Source organism: Hippocampus zosterae, chromosome 7, assembly GCF_025434085.1.
Source record: "Hippocampus zosterae strain Florida chromosome 7, ASM2543408v3, whole genome shotgun sequence".
In the NCBI taxonomy this organism is placed as follows: domain Eukaryota; kingdom Metazoa; phylum Chordata; class Actinopteri; order Syngnathiformes; family Syngnathidae; genus Hippocampus; species Hippocampus zosterae.
The window spans coordinates 16059121-16086498 of record NC_067457.1 but is presented as its reverse complement, the minus strand read 5'-3'; the positions used below and the strand labels follow the sequence as shown (position 1 = coordinate 16086498).

At 43.5% G+C, this 27378-nt stretch overlaps 2 protein-coding genes across 2 annotated transcripts in view; both read left to right on the top strand.

The window, feature by feature from the left end:
• The window catches only part of LOC127604228 (uncharacterized), a 58549-nt gene extending 37100 nt beyond the window's left edge, over positions 1 to 21449 (top strand). Inside the window, exon 2 of the mRNA XM_052071255.1 lies at positions 20272 to 21449. Coding sequence (XP_051927215.1) covers positions 20418 to 21401 — 984 coding nt within the window. The 5' untranslated portion in view covers positions 20272 to 20417 and the 3' untranslated portion in view covers positions 21402 to 21449. The remainder of the gene's footprint in view (positions 1 to 20271) is intronic.
• Positions 21450 to 25981: 4532 nt separating this feature from the next.
• The window catches only part of LOC127604300 (thrombospondin type-1 domain-containing protein 7A-like), a 117817-nt gene continuing 116420 nt past the window's right edge, over positions 25982 to 27378 (top strand). The window contains exon 1 of the mRNA XM_052071347.1: positions 25982 to 26535. Coding sequence (XP_051927307.1) covers positions 26388 to 26535 — 148 coding nt within the window. The 5' untranslated portion in view covers positions 25982 to 26387. The remainder of the gene's footprint in view (positions 26536 to 27378) is intronic.

Below are 27378 nucleotides of genomic sequence, written 5' to 3'. Positions count from 1 at the left end.
ATTATACTGCCATCAGTAGGGCGAAACAAAAAGAAGGTGAATCTTTTGAAGAGTACCGCACCAGAATGACTGAGTGCTTTAAGGCCAACAGTGGTATTCTTGAAGACCACACTCCGGGCAGTGTTTTTCAAGAACAGTTGAAAAACGTTCTCCATGCCCACTCTAATAGTTCCATTCGACAATGGATTGACAAACACTGGGTCGACAAACCAACTGGTAGTCTTGAGCAGTATATAAACCAGGCATTGCACGCTGAAAGAATTTTGCAAGAAAAATCTAAGAGACCCGACAGCTTCCTTGTGAGAAAAGAACTGATGTTTAATGGGCGTGGCCGTGAGGCTGACAATGACAACAAGAGCCGCCATCGTAGCAGAGGCATGCCAAAGATGAGGAGGGAGAAAGTTTGTTGGTGTTGTGGAGAGACAGGACACTTTTGCCGTGACTGTCCCAAAAATAAATTTGCGAGTGCATGACTAGACATGACTGGGTCTCAGCAAAAGATAACTCATGACGCAGATGAGGAGTTAGAGGTGGCGCTCAATCTGCAGGAGATTTTGGCTCAGACTTCTGTTAGACCTGAAGTAACATTGATGGTAAATGGTAAAGCGCTAACATTTTTGTGTGATTCCGGAGCCAGTCAGACAGCTTGTAGGGACCCTTTTCCTGGTGCCACCATCTTTAAGCAGAGGTTTGTTAGAGCAGCTAGCGGCATGCTCACCGTGGCTTTAGAGACTGACCCAGTGTGGATCAGAGATCCGCAGGGGGAGACTTGTAGAATGTCGGTGTTATTGATGCCCCAGTGTCCCATCAATTTACTGGGGAGAGATGGTTTACTTTTGCTAGGGTTGTCGTTAGTCCCATCACCGACAGGTGTCATAGAAATAAAGAGGCGACATGAAATAAAAATGGCTAACATCAATGTGATAAAAGGCAGACCCTCCGTCCTTTTGTATTACACATTGGACTTGCCGGATAAGTTACCTTCGCTAACCTGCGATGCGCTCCTGTCTGAGGGGCTACTACACGTTAACAAGCTGGAGGAGAAAATGGAGAGTGACTGCTTGCATGTTGTGTTGTGGCGTAAGAGCACAGAGGGTCACAACTCAGACTACGAAAGAGCGCTAAATCGAGCTACTCCTGCTAAGATAACAATTGACTATTTGTATTTTGATGGTGTTTCTACTGTGGCTGCAGGAGTACGGCTCTCAGAAAAATTACAATCACTCTATAAAGAAAAGTTTGTCCCCCATATTTCTTTGTACAAAGCGCATGAGGTGGAGTGGTCCACCTTGGGACCCTTTGTCCAGGAAGGACAACTGATGTCTGATTGGGTGCCAGACGGGAGAGGTTTGGAGTATAGTGCAAGAGCTGAAGTGTACAGGAAACCACTATTTTGGACTGTCCAGGTCAGAGAAGGTACACACCTTTATTGATTTAAGAATGATCATCCTCATTTGCTCTTAACCACAGATGAAGGAGACTTTTTGCAAAACGTACCAGATAGTTTATGGTCTACAAGCCCTTCGGATGTTGGTTTGATAAAAGGAGCGCTCCCTGTTCAGATAAGACCAAAAAGCGAATATAGGCCTTGTGTGAGGCAATACCCTTTAAAATCGGATGCACGTGACGGAATCAGACCAGTGATTAGTGATTTGATTAAGGCAGGAGTTATAACGGAGTGTAATGATTCACCGTGTAATACACCCATTTTTCCTGTTAAGAAAGCTCCTCCCTCCGTGGGGTGGCGATTGATTCTTGATTTGCAGGCGGTGAATTCAGCTGTAGTTCAAAGAGCACCTTGTGTGCCAGACCCACACACACTTTTGAATAGTTTAGATCCTGATGCGATGGTGTTTACTGTGGTAGATATTAGTAATGCATTCTTTTCCGTACCAGTTGATACAGATAGTCAATTTTGGTTTGCATTCACATTTGAAGGTAAAAAATATACTTTTACGCGATTACCTCAGGGGTATTGTGAAAGCCCGACAATTTATTCCCAGATGATGACCGCCAGCATGTCGAAATTCGTTCCTCCAGGAGGGAGCCAAATTTTAGTCTATGTGGATGATGTCCTAATAGCATCACCTAATCTAGATGCTTGTAAAACAGACACTCTAGCGTTGTTCAATCATTTAGCTCAGGAGGGTCACAAGGTCAGTAAAAACAAGCTACAGTTGTGCAGGGAACAAGTAAAATACTTGGGACATAGCCTCAGTAAATCGGGTCTAACTATTTTGGAGAGTAGGAAGAAAACTGTTTTGCAAGCACCGAAACCACGGACGAAAAGACAAATGATGTCCTTTTTGGGATTGACTAATTATTGCAGGGGATGGATTCCAAACTATGCGGAGATAGTCGCCCCTCTGTCTAAATTGATGTATGAAAAGGACCTGAAGATGACATCATTGCTACATTGGACAACAGAGGCAGAAGAAGCTTTCTGTGAAATTAAACAAATGCTGACGTCGAATCTTGCTTTGGCATTGCCCGACTACTCAAAGCCTTTCGTTCAGATGGTTGACTGTCGAGATGAATACATGACGTCTGTTTTGTCACAACAACATGGAGATAAGCTAAGACCAATCGCTTACTTCTCAAGTAGGCTAGACAGTGTGGCTTGTGCACTTCCCCACTGTGTCAGGGCTGTAGTTGCGGCGTCTATGGCAGTAAAATGCAGTTCCCAAATTGTGCTATTTCACACCTTAATACTGAGAGTACCCCATGCAGTTGCCGCTCTGCTTCTGCAGACAAACATGACCTTTTTGTCCCCTGCGAGACATTTGTCTTGTCTAGCGATATTGCTGTCTCAGCCGCATCTCACCTTGGAGAAGTGCACAACTTTGAATCCAGCCACACTGTTGCCACTTCCTGATGATGGTGAACGACATGATTGTCAGGAACTGGCGGAACAAACTACGAAATGTAGAATTGATTTGAGTGATGTTGTTCCTGGTGACTGGGTGCTGGTTCGGAGCATCAAACGGAAGCATTGGGACTCTCCGAAGTGGTTGGGCCCTCACCAGGTGTTGCTGTCTACTCCGACTGCCGTGCGGATCGCGGAAAGGGGAACTTGGATACATCTTTCGCATTGTAAGAAGGTCATCTCGATAGGAACATCCATCGGGGGAGGTGAGCAAGACCGGTGACGCGGTGGGAGCAGTATTTTAGTTACTGAAAACATCAAACGGCCGGCGGAAGATTTTATAAGACACCTCTCCCTCGATTAGGGACTGTTCCTGTCGACATGTCCGTGTTTTGGTTATTGCGTTTCCCCCGTTCCTGTTATGCGGTCGGCTTTCTTTTTGTTTTGGTGCTTGCTGTCTCTGTGCAGGGGGGGGATTGTGTTATTGATCGGGCTAAGCGTTCATATTCTGTCAGGATGATAAAGATAGACACAGAGACAGCAATACACCCAGGTCATGATTTTAAACTATGTGCGTCGGACAATACACCTAACAAGATTGAACGAGGAGTAAAGCTTTGCCTCCCACATAACACAACTGTTGTGATGACTATTCCTTGGGAGCAGATTAAGTTGACACAAGATGGGACGATATTTAGTTCCGGGCCCAAAGCACATTCGTATAGTGCCCGTAGTTATGCTCGAGGTTACACATGGTATTTGACGTACAAATCTAGGGCTTGGTCGAATTTAGTTGCTGAAACGGGGACAAATTGGCGTAAGTGGACCACAGACGGCTGTGCTAGGAAATTGAGGCCGTTAATTCATATGGCCCACGTTAAAGTGGGCATGCAAGTGACCATACGTACTTTCCAAGATTTTTCTTGCGACTCGGAACCGTGTCTGGTGTTTTATCTGAGCCCCTATGGGGGGAGATGCCCCTACTTCGTGATTCAGTTGTGTATTTCCCGTAGCCTGGCGAAGCCCATTCAGGCTCTGGACGGTTTCTCTCGGTCGCATGGCGTTACGGTAAAATTGGAAAGCGACGTGACAACGGATGATAAAATTTTGTCGATGACCGGAGTTTCTCAAACCGGGAATAACTGGTTATTGTTAATGGAGCATGCTTCCTCCCTGGTGAATTATAGCTGTGTTACCTGTATGGGGCCGAGGCCGCTGTTACGGATAATTCCTACATTGCTGCCCGATCATTGTTTTCTAGAAATAATGACAAAAAGAACTCCAATCTATTCTTGTCGTCAAAGGCACATTACGTACCCTCTGACTAAGGCTGTATCGGTTACACCAATTTTTTCGGCGAAGGTGGCGCGCGCGAATTTTACTTGCGTCAGGGTGGCTGGGGGTAGGCGGTCGGTGGGGTTTCTGAGCTCCGAGTGGTGTCGGGCCGTCTTTGATGTTGCGGTACCCCTTGTTCCTAGAGGCGATGTGTGGTGGTGGTGTGGGGAAATTAAGCTTTACGATACTTTGAAGGGTGCTAGCGGTGTCTGTGCGTTGGTATCACTGCTTTTGCCAGTAACTGTGTTTCCATCAACAGCGGAGGATATACAGGGGGCGGCGTTATCGTCGATGACGGGAAGCAACCTTCTCCGGTTCCGGCGTGCCGCCTCCTGGAGGGATGGCGATCCCACCTACATAGACGCAATTGGAGTTCCTCGTGGCGTGCCAGATGAGTATAAGTTGGTTAACCAGATTGCTGCCGGTTGGGAATCCATTTTCATTTGGGTTACCCCTAATAAGAATGTTGACAGGATCAACTACCTCCACTACAACGTCCAGAGGCTCGGAAATTTTACTGAAGAAGCCGTCTTGGCTATAAAAGAGCAATTGGCGGCCACCTCCCTGATGGCGTTTCAGAACCGCATCGCGGTTGATATGCTCTTGGCAGAGACCAATGGAGTATGTGCGATGTTTGGTGACCAGTGTTGTACGTTCATACCTAACAACACCGCGCCCGATGGCGCCCTCACCAGGGCCATTGAAGGCCTCCGCACCCTGAATCGCAAGATAAGGGCCCATTCCGGCGTGAATACGTCCTTCTGGGCGGAGTGGTGGCATAAAGCCTTTGGAGAGTACAAGGATTTGGTGTGTTATGTACTAATCTCTTTTGCTCTTTTTGCAGCTGTCTTGACGTTGTGTGGATGCTGTTGCATTCCCTGTATCAGAGTGCTGCTTGTCCGGCTTATTACTGCGGCTGTGGCGCCCACGACGTCTAAAGTGAACGAGATGTATCCTCTGTTGTTGTTTGATGGCAGTGATTCTGAGGTTGATTATGCCTCTTCGGATGATGACGTGATTTCGCTTCGGCATCAGGGGGTCATAGATGGTTTTTAGTCGTTTTGCTCCCTGCCCCTAGGTGTAACTATGTTTGCGTGTGCGGCATGACTCCACTGAATAAAGTCCTTCGGGAAGGTTCTGTGTGATGATACGAGCAAATGTAGGATGAACAGGGGGGAATGTTGGATTTATTATTTTTAGTAATCATACATTCACGTATTATTTGGTTGATTCTCGTGTCGTCATTTTATGCTCGCAATGAAGAATGCTTCCGCCTGTCAGTATAGTTTGATTTTGCTTGCAAAGAAGAACGCTTATGCTTCCAATCATTAGTTTGCTCTGCCTGCAATGAAGAACGCTTATGCTTTCAATAAAGATTTATCCTTTATTATTTACTCACATCTATAATCATTATATGCTCTTCATTATGTGCTCACTTTTGCTTGCTGTACTGTGTGAGAAGTTAGGGTCGCAACCACCTTTCCGAGGACGTGGCTGGGAAGAGATAACTGTTAAGACTAAACAGCGAGCAAGGCTGAACCGTGAATGGAGCCATCAACACCAGCTGCAACGGGATGTTTATGTCTATTTGCACACATGTACGTAACTTGCACTCACATACACACACATAGTCAAACAAGTTCAGAGTGTGTTCAACAGCCCCCACCCTTTAGGTTGGACACACCTATGTAGTAGCTTTTCCCAATAAATGAGGGGGTGAAGGGGGAGATCGTTAGGGTTCCGTGTGGAGAACTGAAACCGAACGCTCTCCTCGTTCCCTCCTGGTACCAGAATCGAGTCTCCTGTCTCCTCCTTTTGGTTATTCTTGAGTGTCAATTTGGACTAACCTGACATAAACTTAAAAGTAAGGCTCACTTGTTAGATGGACTTTGAGGCCGATGCCGATTTTTGACAGAAAAAAAAATCCTGGTTATGGATTAATCGGACGATTAACGAAAAAAAAAAACTATTACACGTAAAATGGTGAGAGTACCTCAACGTTATGCTACTGTAAAAATTTTAAGAGGGATTCCAAAAACTGAAGACACCAGTTACAATTCAACATTGATTTATTTATTCAAAAAATGAACCAAAAAAAGGACAGTTTGGATTCCAAACCGCATCTGATATTTAACAGTGCTTATAAAATTGAGGAAATATTCAAAGATAAGAACGTGTGACCTATGCTTTTAAAACAGTCAGACTTTCTAAGTAGGGTGTAAAAGGTGACTTTGGGTTCCATCAAATGTTTCCATTTTCGATAGTGGGTAGAAAAATTGCATCGAAAACTTCATGCATAATATTGTTCCAGTGCAGGACTAGATATCAGAAGCTAAAGTCAGGCATGTAATACATTGAGCCACACAGACAACTGCCAAAACTAAGGAGGGTCTATTTTTGACGGCTGTTTCTAAATTTGTTGAAAATTTCAGGTTCTCAGATGAAGTCACAGATTGGCACTCACTTGAGAGAGCACCCAGCCCATATTTTGAGGTTATCGCCCTCTTTTCAAAACTTTCCTGACCTAATCCTGTCTTTTTTTCCCAGCTCCCCTGTCCATTGTTGCCGACCCGAGCCCGACCAATTAACTTGATTTGCAGGCCCGAGCCTGAACCAAACCCCAAATTTCATATTTTATTTGCGAGGACTCGGAAGGAGGAGGGTGATTTCTGATAACAAAGCCTGTCTTTTGTAACGAAATCTAAGTTAAACAAGTATAAACATTTACATCTTTATTGTTTCTGTTTCTGCAGAGGGTACATTAACCGAATTTTCCATCATTGACTGATTTTTTTAAGAGTTGAAATTTAAGGCCGTCCGTCATTTTGACGGGTTGAAAATTGGGCCATAAACCACAGCAGCAGCACATCCTTAAGAATCTAGCGCGGCACTTTAAGAGAAAGAAGCAGAGAGACAAAGAAGAACAAGAGAGAGAGAGAGAAGCGAGAGAGAAGCCTGGCCTTACCAGACTCGAAGCAATGATTGACATTTTAGACCCGACCCGAATTTCGGGTCAGGCTTGGGTTTGGGCATAAGATCTTACCTCTAGTTTCAATGCACAACATGTTTGCACTGTGGTTGAGAGAAGAAAGTAATTTCATCTGTGCTGTATGTTGCACAGAGAGCATGTTTGACCAAAAAACGGATTCGACTTGACTTATATGTATATGTATATATTTGACCAATAAAGGATATCTTATCTTATCTTAAACACAAAAAGTTCCAACCACGCAAAAATTAAGTACGTAATTAGCAGAATTGCCCCTCAAAGGGGTTTTTTTTTTCTCAAGCCTTGGGAAAAAAAATGGTAATGAGACACAGACTATAACCGTCCCCAAATATACAGAAGGACAACATTCATGGGAATAATCTAGTACAATTATTGGTTTGACATGTTTGCTGTTGTTTTGATGTGGATGTAAAACCATGGAATTGATGATGTAATAATGATCTTTGTCTTTCATCGCTGATTTCCCCCCAAAAATGGTTATTTCAACAACTCGCACCCGTACCTTTATAAGAACGTGCATTCCATCCTCTCTTATGTGTGTGTGTGTTTTGTCCTCAGTACGACGCAAAACAGCAGTGCAATCTTTATCAAGCACAATCAAGATTTTGAGTGAGAAATTGGCCGCATGAGTGATTACACTTGATTAGTGACAATATGGATGGTCAACTAAAAAAAATGTTCTCCCGGAAGTGATGACGACTCTTACAGGCAATAGCTGCTCTTCAGCTGCCAACAAGGAGCCCTCATGAAAGTTCGTGACCGCCGGCGTGATTTGATGAAGGTTAAGGATCCCGTTACAGGCACTTGGATGTGCTGTGAGAGTTTTTCACCGCTGGGCAATGGAGTTGAAGGGAATTTTGAACCAGTGGTAGGCTCGGCAAGAGAATATTTCATATTTAGCCTACTAGCGTCCCTCTATTCAATAGAGTCTATTGTCTCCCAATACATTTCAGAATGATGTTAAAAATCTTTTTTTTTTTTGTTTAATTTATGTACAGCACTTTGGCTGTGTTGTTGTTTTTTTTGAAAGTGTGTGTTGCAAAGATTTGATTAAATTGGACAAAATAAGATTTTCATTTCAGAACTTGTTAGCCTTTTTCTAGCGCACATCGACAAGAACCCTCTGTTCAGTTTGACCTTCTCCCCCTTGATTGGTCGCATAATTTCATTCCAAGAAGCTGCGATGAGCTGTGTTCAGACCAAATCAGCAACCATTATGATTAATTTGCGATTGGTTCTCATGCTCAAAATTACTGTCATTTCCATTGAGTAGCGGAGTAGGGCAGTGATTGTGTCAGACTGAGCGTCAGGGTTAATCAGCAGTTCTCAGAACCTCGTCTGAGTGCTGTCTCCACTGCGCACACAGAGTCAAAAAAGCGCTGCGGTGGCAAAGACTTCCTCACCTCGACAGTTTTCCCTTTTCCTTCACCACATTGAAGATTGCGTGCGCCAGATGTTATGATTGACGTGTCGTAAATTGTCTGGTGAGTTAACTGCATGCATTATGCAAATAAGGTAACAAAAACAAAAGAGTACGTCATGTTCGACTCTGAACTAAACTTTGTGTGCTAAAATTGTCAGCAGGAACATAAAAAGGAACAAAAAATAAAGATCAACACAAAAATTCACTGGGGAGTCTTTTGTGTTCTGGAATTTGGTCGGTGGTCCTCGAGATAGTTTCCAGGGTTGGACTGCGCTAACGCCGCCCTTTTGCACCAATTTTGTTCATAACTTGTTCATACTGCGGTCACGAAACCGGACACCCTCAAGATACACGTGCATAAACGATCCTCGCTCTTCGTGATATCCGTTACATTCTTGTCCTCTTGTCTTAATGCAATTGTAGTAACGGTAAAGACATGCAATAGTTCTGACACACAAATTCATGCCTGTCTCAGAAATAACAGCGCTTTGAGTGTTTTGCTGTCTGCTTTTGTTTGAATGGAAAATGGCTGCCCAATCGGAGCAATGCAGTTCACAGATCCGCCTGATGTCTTGCAACAACATAACGAGGCTCTGAACAGTTACAAAAACGGACAATTTGGAAAAGCAGCAATTAAAGGAACTCCCATGACATATTAAGAAATAAGGCACACCTTCAACAAATGGCCTATTTTAAAACCGTTTCATCCATTTCCTCCTCCCAACGCTCGCGGTCGACTTGGGACCAGCCGCATTGAACCAGCCAAAGAGCCGCGTGCGGCACACGAGCCGCGGGTTGGCCACCACTGCACTCGACGGAGCTACGCTAAAGGAAATACAATACAATACAATAGAATACAATAGAATACAATACAATACAATACAATACAATACAATACAATACAATACAGTTTTATTTGTATAGAGCGGGGGTCAGCAACAGCGGCTCCAGATCCGCATGCGGCTCTTTAGCGACATCTAGTGGCTTTATAAAAATGTTTGAAGATGGAAAATGATTTTGATATTAGGCTAATACAGCTCAAGTAGATATCGATACATGTTGCAGATCCGAAAAAAGGAGAGCGGCGGTGTTGGTTTTTTAAAACATACACTTTATTTATGCTTTCAACAATTTCGACAAACACAAATGCGTCTGCGTCCGACTCCGTTCCTTCTCTCTTCTCGTTCAACTCGAGAGGCGTTCAAAGACAGCCTCTGAAAAACGGAAATTCATGATTACTTCACTGACACTAAGAAAAGCGAAAATAATGCACCAAAACAAAAAATCAAGCGAGGAAATACCAAATAAACTCTATGGGGGCATTTGTGTACACACAACAAAGGAATGAATAACAAACAATTGTGAGACAGTCCAGTGTCTTACATAGATACAGCATGTGTTTCCTTCATTGTAAGTTTTATAGAAGGCTTTTATTTTTTTGCGGCTCAAGACATATTGATTGTTTGATTTATTTTTGTCCTATATGGCTCTTTCAATATTTTGGGTTGCTGACCCCTGGTATGGAGCAAAGCCATGCAGAACTGATCCCAAACACGGACATGAGACATTATTAAAAATGTTATACGAAACAAAAAAAAAATGAAAGACAAAAGTTATGAAGATAATTTAATCAAGAAAAAGGCACAAAAACCTTGTGGACTCACATCAACAAGGGCCGAAATATCCTGAGAAATCTTGCTTGTCTCCTTCTTCCTTCGTTGAGTCAGTAGTAACTATGCTTTTGGTATTACTTTTGTTTCATAATGGCTGTGCAGAGCTCACAAAGTAGCTGTCCGTTTGAATGTGTGTTGGTACGAACATCAGGCAGGTCTCCTCTTACTTGGGGATTTAAATGGATAGCAAGCTTAACTGGCAGACACAAGTATCAAATGTCTGTCTGAAGATCCATCAGTCTGGGAATATTTGGAGTTGTCAGAAGCATTCTGTTGATCTTTTCTAGAGCAACCAATGAGTCAGACCTGCGCTTTGGAATAACCAGTTGGTTATTATATACAGGGAAGGTAATCAGGCAGCCCCCATCCCTTGCCCCCGAGGACATATATGTGCAATCCGTAATTCAACAGGCCAACAACATTTTAGACAATCCACATTTGCTACACTCCCAATCCAAACTCCTAAAATTAGTTCGGAAGGAGGTACAGGACTCTTCTCTGCAAAGTAAACCCATATAAAAAATCATTCATACCGCCAGGCTATCAGCTTGCTTTTCAATTAGAGCACTGTTCCTTAACCTGGGTTCAATCGAATTTCAGGGGTTCGGTGACTCAGTCTCAGGGGTTCTACGGAGCCTCTGGAGGATAAGACACACGCTAATCAACATGTCAATTAGTTATTACACGCCCGCTTGGCCATCATTGGCTGTAGATGATCACATGACATTGCTTCTCCAATAAATGCTGTGGCAAATTTAGTTCGCTTAGTCGTCAACATGTGACTGTCGTATTAGTATGTCGTACAATTAAATTTAAAAAAAAGTATACTTATTCTTGAAATTGTACTGACCTTTTCTGTTTAAAATAAATGCGGTTTTTTTTTTACATCTTGATTTTAAAAAAATATACATGTGTATCTATTTTTCACTCTGTGAATGTGCTATTAACTCATTCACTCCCAACGACGTTTTTAAACGTCTTTTCAGACTTGGTCCAGAATTGTCTGGCACTGAATGAGTTATCTGGTTGGGTTTGGTACCTCTAAAAAGGTTAAGAACCACTGAATTAGAGGAAGGCAGACAGACAAGCAGGAGGACATGAAGGCAGTGTGGGGGGTGCCTATGACTCCAATATATTGTCCAACGTGTGTAGAGTATATATTGTCCTGTACTGTATGTATTGTCCAATGTATGTTGTGTAGTTTGGGAGACCAAATAAAAAGTAAAAAAAAAAATTAAAAAAAAATCAAAGCACATGTCAATTACTGTCGGGCAGAACCCTTTGAGGTTACAATTGGTTCCTGCCAATAATCACCACTAGATGGCATAGGAACACAAATAGGGAAACAACTCAATGGGGAATATCAAGAGACTGTAACGCCATACGTCAGGCGCATCAGATGATAGGGTGCACTGTTGGCTTTTGGGAAAATTTTAAGAAAATACGTAATATAAAAAAAAATCACTTCAGTTTGGGACAACTAGTGATGAGGCGTCAAATGGGTAAGGAAAATAAAGATGACGACTGTAAGTCACAGAACTGGAAAGAAGGCACAAAATCAAGTAGTGCGAAGGTCTCACCACAGCTCATGTCATGGCGTGGACTTGCATGCCTTTGTCTGGGACAGGCTCATTAATCGTCACTGATGTAACCCATGACGGCAGCAGTATAATGAACTCAAGAATAACCCTTTGTCTGCCAATTTCAAGAGCGTTTCAAGCAAAATTATAGACGACACTTAATTCAGCAAGTCTGGCTATGGCAGCACCAACAAAACAATACTGTCATTGAATTCTCGCTGGGTGTTGCTAGGATGGAAACAGTCACTGCGGCTACAACCGGCATTCACCGTACGGCCTAAGGCCAGATGTATTAACTGTGTTCACACCAGGAATACATGCATGTGGCATCCTCTCACAAGCTGTGTACCAAAAAAAAAAATGGGAGAACGCATCATGAGAATGCAGAATGATGAGAATATTTACAGTGCTGGAGGCAAAACACGAATTAGTGCACTGATGTGATTTCACGCTGCAATTTGAGAAATGTAAAGGTGTGAGTAGAAACGCCCGGACCATATTTTGATTGATCTTTTCAATGTGACACGTTTTGATCAGATCGACTCTGTTGTTTGCTTTCTGTTTCTCTCAACATCATTGCAAATAAGGGTTTGCACTCAATGACTGCATGAAATATAAGCCGAGTTTTGAATGAATGAATTTCTTGTTTACGATGATACTAGTGCAGCGTGTTATACCGGAGACAAATTCCTTGTGTGTTCTACATACTTGGCCAATAAAGATGATTCTGATTCTGATTCTGAGTAAAAGTATGGTCAATGTACGGTCATGTGAAGGGGTGTCAAACTCATTTTTGTCGCGGGCCATTTGGAGTTACATCTTCCGCTCGGAGGGCCGTGACAACAGAAACCAAATTAACATTTGGTCTTCACATGGTATTATTACTTCTACCAAAAAAAAAAACAAAACAAAACAAAAAAAAGATTTACTAGTTTTGAAATCAGTCAACTATTTGTTGTTTGTTCAATTATATTTCAAGTGTGTGTAAACAGGGTCGTAAAATGATTGCCAATTCTCAACATTATTTATTACACATGACAATTTCACATTTCAGTACAGATTTTAGCAAGCATCATGGAACTTCAAACCCACGATTTGCTTTAGCGGGCCACATAAAATGATATGACGGGCCGAATCTGGCCCGCAGGCCTTGAGTTTGACACCGGTGGTGTAGCGGACATGATTTTTCAATATTTTCTGGAATCTTGTTTTTTGAGGATAATTTTTCAGATCGAATCGAGAGAAAGGCCGTTTAACCTAATTTGCATTTGTGAAGTCGTAAAAGATTGAAATGATTGATTGAAAACAAAAAGTTTACAATGTATTAGCAATAAGGAGGCTCAAAAACCCATGCTTATCATCCCCACCCTTTTCCCATGCTATATTCTAACCCCATTTATTTCCCCCCATCCCCCACCAACCAAACCCCCACTCTGCACTCCCCGCGACCCCCCAGGATCTTTTGAGGCGCTACCAATGAGAGCTGCACAGCTCTATTCCTTCCCGGAGACAGGAACCTCCAGGTCTGGTGCAGTCCTTCCCCCTGCTTTTCATGCTATTTAACACCAATCACACGCTTGCCGCTGAATGATTCCGCATCGCGGTTACCAAATTGGTACAGTGCACAATATGGAGGTTTTTTTTCATGCCACGCTTGGGCATGGCAACTGACTGCTTGGTGAACCCGTGCAGTTAAAAAAACAAAAAACCCCAAAAACATTTACCATGTTTGATCCTCCAAAGCTCCAATGTGATTTCTTGCATCTTGAGATATTCCAGTAAAAGTCAAACCAAGGATGCCTGTGATCAAAACTGACTTGTCTCCAATTTCCAGACTTTACCACCGGGAGCAGCCTGCTGCTTGAGAATGAGGCTTTGGTGGCTATGTGGCACAACTCGCTAAGGATTAAATCAAATCCGCAAAGCATAATATCAATATCAGTTTCACACTATGTCAGCTTGGCGGGCTGTGATTACATTTTATTTATTGGCTTTTTTTCCCCGCTACTTCTCATATCGTTTATTCAAAAAAATACAATGACCTACTTTTTTATTGCTGTTGTGCATTGAACATGGAAACAGCCTTTTCAAATTTGTTAGTTGAATGAAATGTGTTGAAGCAATTTTTTAACTCCAAAAAAACTAAAGTGAAGTTCCACTGAATGCAATTTTTAAAAATCTATATTTTTCATTATTATTTGACTGAGTCTGTATTGTTGAGAAATGAAAGGCTCCAGCATAAGAAGTGAGACTCATTCTCTTTGCCGATTTTTTTTAATGGTGTACAAGCATTCAAGTTGCACCTGAAGGGCAGTTAATCTGTATTATTTGTTCTTTTCCATTGAAGTTCAAATTGAATCCCAACGTAAAAACTGAAAGTAAGCTTCATAATACCATATTTTCCGCACTATAAGGTGCATCGAAAGCATTCCATTTTCTCAAAAGCCAACAGTACGCCTTATAATCCGATGCACCTTACTTATATATGATCAATTTTCTGATTTCTTGGACGTAGTAATGTAAATGTTCTGTCAGGCGCTTTGTTTCAGCTGCAGCAGTATTCAATTCAATTCAATCATTCAATTCAATTGTATTCCTTTTAGCATAGCCCCACCTAGTGGATGCATAACACAACTGCAGCCGCTATTGGGGCTTCTTCTATGCGCCTTATAATGCGGTGCGCCCTGTATATGAAAACCGTTTAAAGATAGGCCATTCATTGAAGGTGCACCTTATACTCCGGAGAAGTGCCTTATAATGGAGAAAATACGGGAATTGAACTTTGGGTTCATATCAAAAATAAGAAACTTAACCCTGGAGAACCCAAGAACCTTTTTCTTCTTTGTAAAATGATGAATTATAGATTAAATGACTGCTATATGTTCACTGAACACCAAAATGTATGTTTTTTCAAATATTCAATGCTTTAATCCTAATTTAGGATTCGGACCAAATCTGACCCTTTGGGATTTAAGGTCAGCATTTGAGTATCAGAATTTATAGAGGCCAAATTTGACCCCGTGGGTTCTCCAGGGTTAAACCAATAACTTATCACTTCTATGACAAACATAGCACATAAGCCAATTACAATTGCGCTTTAGCCATGTCTGGTTATGGCAGCTAACAAGCTAACATACCTTTATTCATTCTCATTACCCAACTTTCGGGTCATGAATACGCGACCAATTAAATATGTGATCACCACAAACTGGACCAATCTCTCTGAACATGACCCTGAAGTTAACTACATGAGAGAAGAATAAGAAACCCATAATGACATGCTGGTAGTGTGGTTCCTCTTTTTTGATAGCTAAATTCTATTAGATTCTATTCAATTCCAAGTTTATTGTCAAATGTGCTCGATGTGTAACATACAGAAATTTCTTCCCTCTTAATCAGACAACAAGACAACAAGAGGAGCCGCTGCGGGTGCCCGCGCCGCCATCAAGTTGAGACGCGCAAGAGTTTCTGCCTCAGCATCTGACATAACGTACTATTTTACAGACCATAAATCAAATAGAGATATTTGGAGATGTGAAAGCAGGTAAGCAGTAAGTGGCTGTTGCCATGGGTGCCTCCATCGTTCACCCTTTCATCGGTTCATCCCAGCTGCGGATGAGAGATGGAAATATTCAGCCCTCTGTGCCTAAACAAAAACAACTCCAGAACGATTTTTAAAAACCAACTTCATAATTTGGATTGTTTTGAGATACTTTTATTCTTTGGCGTTCGACTCAGCATGACTTAGATTTGTTCTTGATTTTACAGCTTGGTGCTTTCTACCGCCTTTATTACCGATTCGTCTTACTGTTTATTGTGTATGTTAAATCGCACCATGTACAGCACTTTGTGTGCAGCGATGGCTGATTGAAAGTGCTCTATAAATACTGTTGACTTGACTTGACTTGACTTTTGCTGTTTGACCACGGTCAAGGAAAATTGGAATCGTTACACAATTATTCATCCACATTTTTATTCCTCTTACATCATCCATGCCAATGATGCAAAAATTCAAAATTCTGCGAAATAGGTGCTAATCAATCCAAGGACGGTCAAAACGTTGTTGCCCTCCACCCTCACCCATAAAATAAATTGGCCAAATTCTCACAGTATTTTATGTGTACTTTGTTTCTATGCTGCTATGACATTTTTTTTTGTTACAACAGCACAGACAACAACACACAACAGCGCAGCAGAACATCATTTAACCAATCTATGCCAGTTCACATTGTCATTGTATGGATCCATAAGTTCCGGGTCAGTAACCACCAGGGCGCTCACCATTCTAGAGCTAACTGCTAAATCAGTGTGAGCCAACGTTCTGCAAAGCAGCAGAGGTTTTCAGCGGAGCGGAGCGGAAGAGGCCAGGGCCTATTTGATGTTCAATAACCTTGCGCTTTTGCTGTGCAGTCAAATGTTCATTGTACTGTATTACGCCGGATTGCGCCACAACAGCAATTGTTTATCTCCAGAGTTGTCGACAGGTACTGTATATTGTGTACCTGTACTGTGTTTAAAGAGGTATTTGAAGATATTTGGAATGCTTTTACAGTGTTTTGGGATGAAAATATGTTGTGTGTGTGGTATTTATGGTGAGTGGCCCCCTGAGGAATAATTATCTTTTTTTTAACTGGAAAAATATTCTTCCATCCATCCATTTTCTGAACTGCAGGCCCGGGGAGAACATGCAAACTCCACACAGGAAGGCCGGAGTCAGGATTGAACCCACGACCTCCGCACTGTGAGGTCGACGCGCTGGACCACCGGGTCGCCCTGGAAAAATGTTTTTTTAATGATTTTTTATTTAACCCCCAAACCCTTGATAAACATTGAATTTACGTTTTCCATGGGCAATATATATATATATTCATTCATTCATCTTCCGAGCCGCTTGATCCTCACCAGGGTCGCGGGGGGCGCTGGAGCCTATCCCAGCTGTCTTCGGGCAGTAGGCGGGGGACACCCTGAATCGGTTGCCAGCCAATCGCAGGGCACACAGAAACGAACAACCATTCGCACTCACACTCACACCTAGGGACAATTTAGAGCGTTCAATCAGCCTGCCACGCATGTTTTTGGAATGTGGGAGGAAACCGGAGCACCCGGAGAAAACCCACGCAGGCCCGGGGAGAACATGCAAACTCCACACAGGGAGGCCGGAGCTGGAATCGAACCCGGTACCTCTGCACTGTGAAGCCGACGTGCTAACCACATATATATATATATATATATATATATATATATATATATAGAAGAAAATCCTCATCTCACCCCTCGGGTTGTGTCCGTCCCTCATTCAGCTTGGGTCCTCTACCAGAGGCCTGATGTTTCCATCACTTGGGATGTTTCGGTAGACTATGCCAGCCACCTGGTTATGGCGTTCCATGTAGGCTTTCCCTGCCAGCATCTTACACCCTGCAGTTCAGTGTTGGATCGTCTCAGGTGCCTCTTTGCACAACCTACACCTTGGGTCTTGTCTGGTGTGGTATATCTGGGCCTCGATGGCTCTGGTGCTCAAGGCCTGCTCCTGAGCAGCCAGGATGAGTGCCTCTGTGCTGTCCTTCAGGCCAGCCCTCTCTAGCCACTGATAGGACTTCTTGAGATCAGCCACTTCAGTTATGGTCCGGTGGTACATCCCGTGTAGGGGCATGATGGTCCCTCTTCCAGCACCTCATCTTCTGTTCCCCATTGTCTGAGACATTCTCTGAGTACGTCATCCGTTGGAGCCTTCTCCTTGATGTATTCATGGAGCTTGGATGTTTCATCCTGGACAGTGGCTCTCACACTCACTAGTCCCCGGCCTCCATCCTTTCGGCTTGCGTACAGTCTCAGGGTGCTGGATTTGGGATGGAACCCTCCATGCATGGTTAGGAGCTTTCGGGTCTTAACGTCCGTGGTCTGAAGAAATGTGCAGTGCTGGGAACAGCAAGGATACTGCGCAGAACCCTCAAGCTTCCTGGCCTCTGGTAGAGAACCCGAGCTGAATGAGGGACGGACACCACCCGAGGGGTGAGATGAGGATTTTTTAAATATATATATATATATATATATATATATATATATATATATATATATATATATATATATATATAAGCAGCTGGATAGCTCAGTTGGTAAGGCATCGGTTTGGCATACGGGAGACGGTGGTTCGAATCCCGCTTGGGGCAAAAATGAGCACATAACACCATCCAGTGTGGGTCCTTGGGCAAGATCCTTCACGCTATTGCCTACCTACCTACCTCATACAATGAAGAGAGACAATAAAACGAATGACATGCCGGCTCAGACGTCGCCCGGCCAAACAAGGTCTGCGTCAGGTGCTGGGGAACCAGAGCACCTTGATGAAAAATGGGCTACTGGAACAAAGCGGAGATGGGCGAGAGGCGATAACATGGCTCTGTTGGAATGCTACTACTCAAGCAACCCTAGTCAGAGGGGTTACATGCAGAGAATGTGGGCTGAATGGTTACTTCGGAACCCACAGTCACGGTTGACCACGAAACAACTAGTAGCTCAGTGTTCCAACATCCACAAACGTCACAACTTGAGATTGATGAGGTACAACGCAGGTTCCATGGCGAAGGGCCCCAGGCTGCCAGATCAGAGGAGGAGGTCATACAAGAGATTGGGAGGCAAGCCCCAATGAATGCAGATGATGAGATTGGGTGGCAAGCCCCAATGAATGAAATGCTGAGCGAGGCAGCAACTGACCTGAAAGCTAAGATCATGGCGAGAATGAAAGCTGGACAACCTAGAAACCGATTACAACGGCTATGTGAAGTACCATCTGAAAGTCTCATAGAAAGTGTGAATGCAGCACTGAGGGCGATCCCTACCGTAACGATCACAGAAACCAATGAGCTGATATACGCTGCAGCATCAGTGATCCTGGAGACTCTGGGCTATAAGAGCAACCATGGAAGCCATGAGATACGTTACCCACCATGGAAAAGACGGTTGGAGGCTAAGATCAAGGCGGCCCGGAAAGATGTGAGTCAATTGACGGAGGCCCAGAGAGGTGTGATGAAAAGGCCGATACCCGAGAGGTACATCCAGATGACCATACCTGAAGCACTCGAAACTGCCAAACAAAGGCTCCAAGCCTTGTCCAGTCGCCTAAAGCGGTACACGAAAGAGAATGAGGCCAGACGAATAAACAGGCTGTTCGCAACACAACCTGCGAAAGTGTACGCTCAGTGGCAGGGTCCTAAACACAGAGCTGACCCACCAAGACTGGAAACTGAAAGGTACTGGAAAGGCATATGGGAGGAGGAGGTTGCACATAACAGCAGTGCACAATGGCTGGTGACCCTGAGAGAGGAGCACAGCAACCTCCCTGAACAGAACCCAGTTACCATAACAGTGGCAGACATACAGGAAAGAGTCTCAGATATGAAGAACTGGACAGCACCAGGCCTGGACATGGTCCACACCTACTGGCTAAAGAAACTCACAGCACTCCATGAGCGCCGAGCAGTACAAATGAACCAGCTGCTGAGGGATGGGACTCACCCAGAATAGCTAACCGAAGGGCGAACGATCCTGATCATGAAGGATCCCTCGAAGGGTGCAGTTCCATCCAACTATCGGCCAATAACCTGTCTCTCCACAACATGGAAGCTCATGTCAGGCATCATTGCGGCTAAGATAAGTGGACACATGGATCAATACATGAGCGAAGCACAGAAGGGCATTGGTAGAGATACTAGAGGAGCCAAACATGAACTCTTGGTTGACAGAACAGTCGCACACGACTGCTGGTCCCGACGTACCAACCTGTGCACAGCTTGGATTGATTACAAGAAAGCCTATGACTCGATGCCATATACATGGATCACTGAATGCTTGGAGTTGTATAAGGTGAACAGGACCCTAAGAGCCTTCGTTGCGAACTCGATGAGGATGTGGAAAACCACACTTGAAGCCAATGGCAAGCCACTTACCCAAGTGTCCATCAAATGTGGCATATACCAAGGTGATGCACTCTCCCCACTGCTGTTCTGCATAGGACTGAACCCCCTAAGCCAAGTAATCACCAAGACAGGCTATTTACCGCCTCAGAAACGGAGCTACAATCAGTCACCTCCTCTACATGGATGACATAAAGCTGTATGCTAAGAGCGAAAGAGACATAGATTCCCTGATCCACACAACCAGGATCTACAGCAGCGACATCGGGATGTCATTCGGGCTTGAGAAATGTAGTCGGGTGGTGACTCAGAGAGGAAAGGTAGTCCGCACTGAAGGGGTCTCACTCCCAGAAGGAACAATAGCAGACATTGAGGACAGCTACAAGTACCTTGGTATACCACAAGCCAATGGAAACCTCGAACTGGCAACAAGGAAAGCGGCTACGGCCAAATACCTCCAGCGAGTGAGGAAAGTCCTAAGAAGCCAGCTCAATGGCAAGAATAAGACCCGGGCAATAAACAGCTATGCCCTGCCAGTGATCAGATACCCTGCAGGAATAATAAGGTGGCCAAAGGAAGAGATTCAGACCACGGACGTTAAGACCCGAAAGCTCCTAACCATGCATGGAGGGTTCCATCCCAAATCCAGCACCCTGAGACTGTACGCAAGCCGAAAGGAAGGAGGCCGGGGACTAGTGAGTGTGAGAGCCACTGTCCAGGATGAAACATCCAAGCTCCATGAATACATCAAGGAGAAGGCTCCAACGGATGACGTACTCAGAGAATGTCTCAGACAATGGGGAACAGAAGATGAAGCACTGGAAGAGGGACCATCATGGGAGGACAAGCCCCTACACGGGATGTACCACCGGACCATAACTGAAGTGGCTGATCTCAAGAAGTCCTATCAGTGGCTAGAGAGGGCTGGCCTGAAGGACAGCACAGAGGCACTCATCCTGGCTGCTCAGGAGCAGGCCTTGAGCACCAGAGCCATCGAGGCCCAGATATACCACACCAGACAAGACCCAAGGTGTAGGTTGTGCAAAGAGGCACCTGAGACGATCCAACACATAACTGCAGGGTGTAAGATGCTGGCAGGGAAAGCCTACATGGAACGCCATAACCAGGTGGCTGGCATAGTCTACCGAAACATCTGTGCGGAGTATGGACTGGAAACCCCAAGGTCAAAATGGGAAACACCTCCGAAGGTGGTGGAGAATGACAGAGCGAAGATCCTGTGGGACTTCCAGATCCAGACTGACAAGATGGTAATGGCGAACCAACCAGATATCGTGATCATAGATAAAGGGCAGAGGAAAGCCGTTGTAGTGGATGTAGCGGTCCCAAGTGATGGAAACATCAGGAAGAAGGAACATGAGAAACTCGAGAAATACCAAGGGCTCAGAGAGGAGCTGGAGAGAGCCTGGAAGGTAAAGGTGACAGTCGTGCCTGTGGTGGTCGGAACACTCGGGGCAGTGACCCCCAAACTAGATGAGTGGTTGCAACAGATCCCTGGAACAACATCGGACATCTCAGTCCAGAAATGTGCAGTGCTGGGAACAGCAAGGATACTGCGCAGAACCCTCAAGCTTCCTGGCCTCTGATAGAGGACCCGAGCTGAATGAGGGACGGACACCACCCGAGGGGTGAGATGAGGATATATATATATATATATATATATATATATATACTGGAAAAAAATTGTGCATGCCAATTGTGAATATGCAGGGATGGACTTCGATTTTAAGTTGTAATATCACCAGTCACCACAAGGTGGCAGACATACTTTCCATTTACAGAGGGTCTTATACTGCCCAATACTGCATGGGTAGGTCAAACATTTTTTGGGGCGGATTTGGAATGATATGCAGGACAAACATTGTGAGTGATTTTGAGTGAATTGATTTTGGGGACCAAACAAATGTTAAAATTCTTGCAGTTAAAGTTTTTTTTCCCTGCTCACAGTTTTGTGCCGTCCTTGAATGGTAATTATTATGCAAAAGGGCCCTTTGCAAAATACCGTATGTGGCCATTTAGTTGTTTGCTTAACACCCTTTGTTCTTGGGTAAGAATAGTGGATTTATTAATACATGCAATCTGAAAAATAATATCAAAAATGAAATATATTTCGAGCATGTATTTTGCACACATTAAGTGCAACATTAGTGGTCCAACATTCATGACAAACTGAATTCATATATCGTAAAAAACATGTTAAAATTGCTTGGCCTCCACCGAGATGCCACCATTTTTCTCTCTTTCAACATATAGCATCCATGATACCTGCTAGCTAAGAGTCGAGCTGCGTTTATTTCCAGAGTAGCGGCCAAAGCTGCAGCCAGTTCACTCTCTTGTTCCTTATGTTCTGTGTAGTAACCTTTATATGCACCCTGTCAAATAACATAACGGCCCCGTCATTCGGTTATCATGTTTGAGGCTAATTTTGAAAAGAAAGATGAAACTGCGGCAAGCTATCATGTGTCACATGAAATGAAATTGAAGGGCCAGATCTGACCCGCAGGCTTTGTTTGTTTGAGGTCTCGGGAGAGTTGTCAAAGTGAGAGGGATGCGCAACCGTTTCCACCCTTGAGCGGCATCGCTTGTTGTGTCAGGCATGTTTCCTTTGGACTTAAAGCTACAGACCGCACACTTCTGTCACTGTCACTAAATGACCGACATGACAGTTGGCTATTATTTTGACCTCTCTAAAAATGATCGACAAATTTTGGTTTTAGATCTTTTTAAAAAGCCCACAGACAATCACAAAGCCTCTGACTTGCTGTTTCTCGTGGCTCGTAGGGAGCGTTGTAACATTGCAGGAATTGATCCATATCAATGACACAACTGGAACCCAACACCGCAATGACACATCACAATTTGGAAATTTCCAAGAATAGCACGCTTGTTGGACAACAGTGCTGCATCACTGTTCACTTCCTGGTATCTGTAAACGCTACCTTAAACAAAACGTTAGCATGACTTCTTGAAATTATGATGGCAAAGTTCTTGAACCCTTTCATGCACAAATAATAATAAACCTACATTAGGATTTTTTTTCTCAAGTGTTTTTATTAGTCTTTAGGCATGAAAAAAAGGCAGTGGATGGCAACACATGTAAGGGTCCATTGTAGTGGTTGATGCACAACTGTGGCATGAAGATTAATTAATATAAGAGAAAATAACATTTGAATAGCTGTCCACTCTAGTAAACGCTTTCCCTGATAGGGTTAATTTTTCCACATAGAATGAAATTATTTCTTTGGATGGACATATTAAAGCATAGTTGATATCATTATAGTTTCTTTTATTTGCTCTCAGTGTTTGCAGCTTGTTATTTGATTTCATTTTTAGATGGGCTTGTATGGTCCTTCTTGCCCGGATGCCTCGGTGGTCTAGAAATGCCCCCGATGATGTAAAATATAATTCGACATCTTAACATTCTTAATGGTCATAACATCTAGAAAGAAAGAAAGTCACAAACTCAAGCACCCTAAGCATTTCACTTTCTACTCTAATGAATTGGTCATATTTAATTGGTATAAAATATGTGTAAAAAGGGGTTAACCAGTGTTATTAAACGAGCAATAAAATAATATCGTTTAACTCTCATTATCCTGTTCTTGTGTGTCTCCAGCATGTGGCAGACAGGGGCTTTCCCTTCAGTGTGCACACCTGCTGCCACGTTTCATTAGCCATGTATTTAAGGACTGATAAACCGCCTGCAGTTTGTTGGCTTATTTTGACCTTGTTGCTGCTTTTGCTCAAGTAAACGGTTTTCTAGACCTCTTGATCTCATCATAGTTGTTCTTGTTCCCTTTGTTCCCCATTTTTTTGTAAGTACAGTCCGTGTGTTGTCATTTGACTTTTGTTTTTCGTGTAAGTTGGATTCCTGACATTTCGTTGGTTTTCTGGGTTTAATTAATTCCTTGCCATTTGCAAGGACTTTTTGTTATTATATTTGTTTTTCTTTCCTGGTTCTATTTGACCAGTGATTTTTGTTCATACTTTGTCAGGGCACTTTTGTTTTTGCAAATAACTATTTTTGTTAGAGTTTGTTTGGTGTCTCTATTGGTGGCATCCGAAACATTATTTGCTTCATTTCGAACCGGACATTACCATTAACTTTACATTGTAGATGTAGAACTTTCAACATTTAATGTAAAGCACTGAATTGCAAAGAATAGCTCTTGTTGAATACGGTGCTCATTTTGTGTCGCAAAAAGGCCACCAAAGAAAAAAAATCGGTTGGATTTTTTCTTTGATGCTTATTTAGACAGACGGCAGATGAGAATGATATCTCATGTGATGTCATGCACGGCATTTGTGAGTTCACACATTACTGATTCTTGTCAGATGATTTTGTCTTTTATATCCCGGAAACCATCGACAAACCGACACAAGGTGCAAATTCAATCACTTAGTCCAAAACAGCGTGATGGGTATTGGCAGGTAAGCAGGTTCACAAATATTTAGACGTAGCTCTGATACCATGACCCTATTTATGTTGAGATTGTGTTGACATTTTGTGTAATAATTCAGTTAAATCCTCTTTTGGAGTATACAAATAGACAGCCTGAAGTGGGTCTTTGGTTGGGTGGGTGGGGGGGCTCTAAAAGCATGCCCCACTGCGTTGGCCCCTCAATCAGGTTACTCGTCTTAGGCCAAAGGGGGTGGGGGGGGGGCAATGGAGGGATCAGGATGACCCAAAAGCATGGTAGCAATTGTGAACTGTACCTTGCCAAACCCACTTTCAGGGATGATTTGCTTTGACATCAATCTTGGATTATAGTCTCTTTGTTCCTGGTAGGGAAGGCTACAAAATAAACACCTAGAAGCTCAATCAACACTTCATGTAACGTACCCCCACAAGAGAATTGAATTTCAATACAAATGTTGTCGTTCGTGTTTCATATGGCTGTTCTGGAGCATTTGTTTGACTTCAAAGGAGCGGGAGACCTGTTGTGAATTTCTTCTGAATTTCCTTGGAGATATTATGTACCTTTATTGAACCTGATCACATAGTTTATGTGATAAAAAAAGGTACAAATGATATGATATCGTGAGTCTCACCTTTTGGCATTGACATGCAGCAAACAACGTAGGTCATATGAAGAAATGTTTAAAGATTAAGGTGTGCATCTCTATTAACCCTTTCAGGGACAATGGTTACTACAGTGGACAGCCCATCATGTTATCAGTTTATAGGGGGCATGAAAGGGTTAAAGGCGATTCTACACGTAACTCACTACAGAAACGTGGAACTGCCAATTTGGAGAAAATGTTCAAAAAGGTTCAAAAATTACCGGTCCGTAAGCAAACCGTGTTTATTAGTAACTTTTATGGTTTCATTCCAGTATGTATTGTCTTGTATTGTATTCTATCTGCAGTGCATGATTTCTGTTTGGCATATTTCTATATAATGCTACAGGCTATATGCATGCCTAAGTCAATACCCCGTGGCATTTTGGGGGGAAAAATATGTGCATGCAAATATTGCCGTATTAGTCTTGTATATGCGCCTGCATACCGAACATTATTTCCAGTAAGACCGTGAGTGGCTGTTGCAGATAAGACGATCCAGCCGACAAAGAAAAATCCCATCACTGTTTCTTTATATTTTCAATGCCGTAGTGATAAGCAACTCAATATTAGAATTTCACAACAACAAAATATAGCCATGATGAAAAAAAAACAAACTTCATGAATGAAATAGTCCTGCCCAGGCATCGTGGTGGGCTGGCACTGACTTGATATAAAATGAAAAATGCTGAAAAAAAAATCAAAAGCAGGCATTGTTGACTGTATAGTGTAATCTTTAATCTTGTACATTGATCTCATTTAATTGCACAAATGGATCTGATGTTTTCGTCAGCGGGTGCATATTCTTGATTGCACTGCCAATTTTTAAGACAATTAATAAATAATAATAATAATAATAATAATAATAATAATTGTCTGAAATGACAGAAAATGTGTTTATGTTTCCATCACTGTCAAAAATAGAAGATGCTTGTGTCTGTTTGGCCTGAAGTGGATCGGAAAAGGAGGATGCGGGAGGAGGAGGGAGAGTAGCGTGGGTGGGCGTGTGTGTGTATATATTTGGAGGAGTGAGCGAGAAAGAGAGAGAGAGAGAGAGAGAGAGAGAGAGAGAGAGAGAGAGAGAGAGAGAGAGAGAGAGAGAGAGAGAGAGAGAGAGAGAGAGAGAGAGAGAGAGAGAGAGAGAGAGAGAGAGAGAGAGAGAGAGAGAGAGAGAGAGAGGGAGAGGGAGGTAGGGTGTTGGTGCATCAACGCAGCATACAGCAGCAGGCTGGCTTTTGAGATCTATTGTTCCTTGTGTTATTGGGTGCCAAACATGATTCCCCCTACTTGAGGAGCCAGGAGCCAAAAAGACCCAGAGAAGAGCAAGTGGAGTCCTCTGTCTGGGAATCGATCAGGATTACCTCTCCGTGGATAAACTGGGGTGAACAAAAGCAAAGCGCAAGAAGGCACACGCACTTGAGTTCATCTTCACCTCGTGTCTCGGCTTTCTTATTTTTAATTCTCTTGACGGCATTGGGAACTACAGTGTCTCCCGCGCAGCGGCAGCGGCCATGGGGCTGGCCAGCGGAGCCGTTGGAAAGCTCGGGGTGCTGAGAAGGGTACCCTTGCTGTGGAGGTTAGCGCTGCTCTTTCTCTCCATCTGGGAAGTGGATGCACAAGCAGCAGTGGGAATGAAACCCACGTACGTTTGGCAAACAGGTATGTTTTCCGTCGGGTTTGGAAATGATGGGCTGGTGAATAGATGATCCGTTCACTGCTACTCTATCTTTTATTTCTTTTTTCGGTCCAATATTGATATGACACATTTTTTTTTGCCATCAGTTCACAAGTTCACAATATTCAAGAAAGCTCCCTAAACTTAGTAGTGATGCCAGCTTTGAATCTATTTACTTTACACTTTAAGGGAATGTTAACATCCTTTATGAGGACCGGCACAGACAAAGTTGAATTTAGATCAGTTTTAGTGTTTTTTTAAAATTTATTCTGCAGGCATGTATGCACGTTGGATACGCTGTACTGCAATCCCTCAGGTCAATGTCTCTCTGCCCCACAAGGGGTGGGAGGCTTGGGGGGGGAGGTCGCAGTGGACAGCGTTTGATGTCTTTTGGCTGTACCTCTCCGAAGGCAGCTGAGACTTCTCAGCCTTGCGCTTCTGTCGGACTCATTCATCACAGTTTGACACGTACGCAATTGATGAAATATACCGTATGTATGCCTTTGGGCGTCCAAGTAGAACAAACAAGCCGCCGTGGTGAATTATTTGGTCGGTGTTGACGGTAAGAGGGGCATGGTTGCCAATCCTTCAATGGATCTTGGTGTTTTGAGTCGGAAGCTGTTAGGTACAATTAGACCGTTGTTTTGGGTGGTGCCTTGCACCACTCGAGGCTCGTTCACTCTGAGAGAGGAGCACATGGTCAGAGGGACACAATACTAATACATGCACCAGTGAGCAGAATGGAAGGGAAGAAAGCATGGGGGGAGGAGGGATAGCGGCCCATCAAGCTGGGAATGCCCTTTGAGGTGCAGCTGGATCTCAGCATT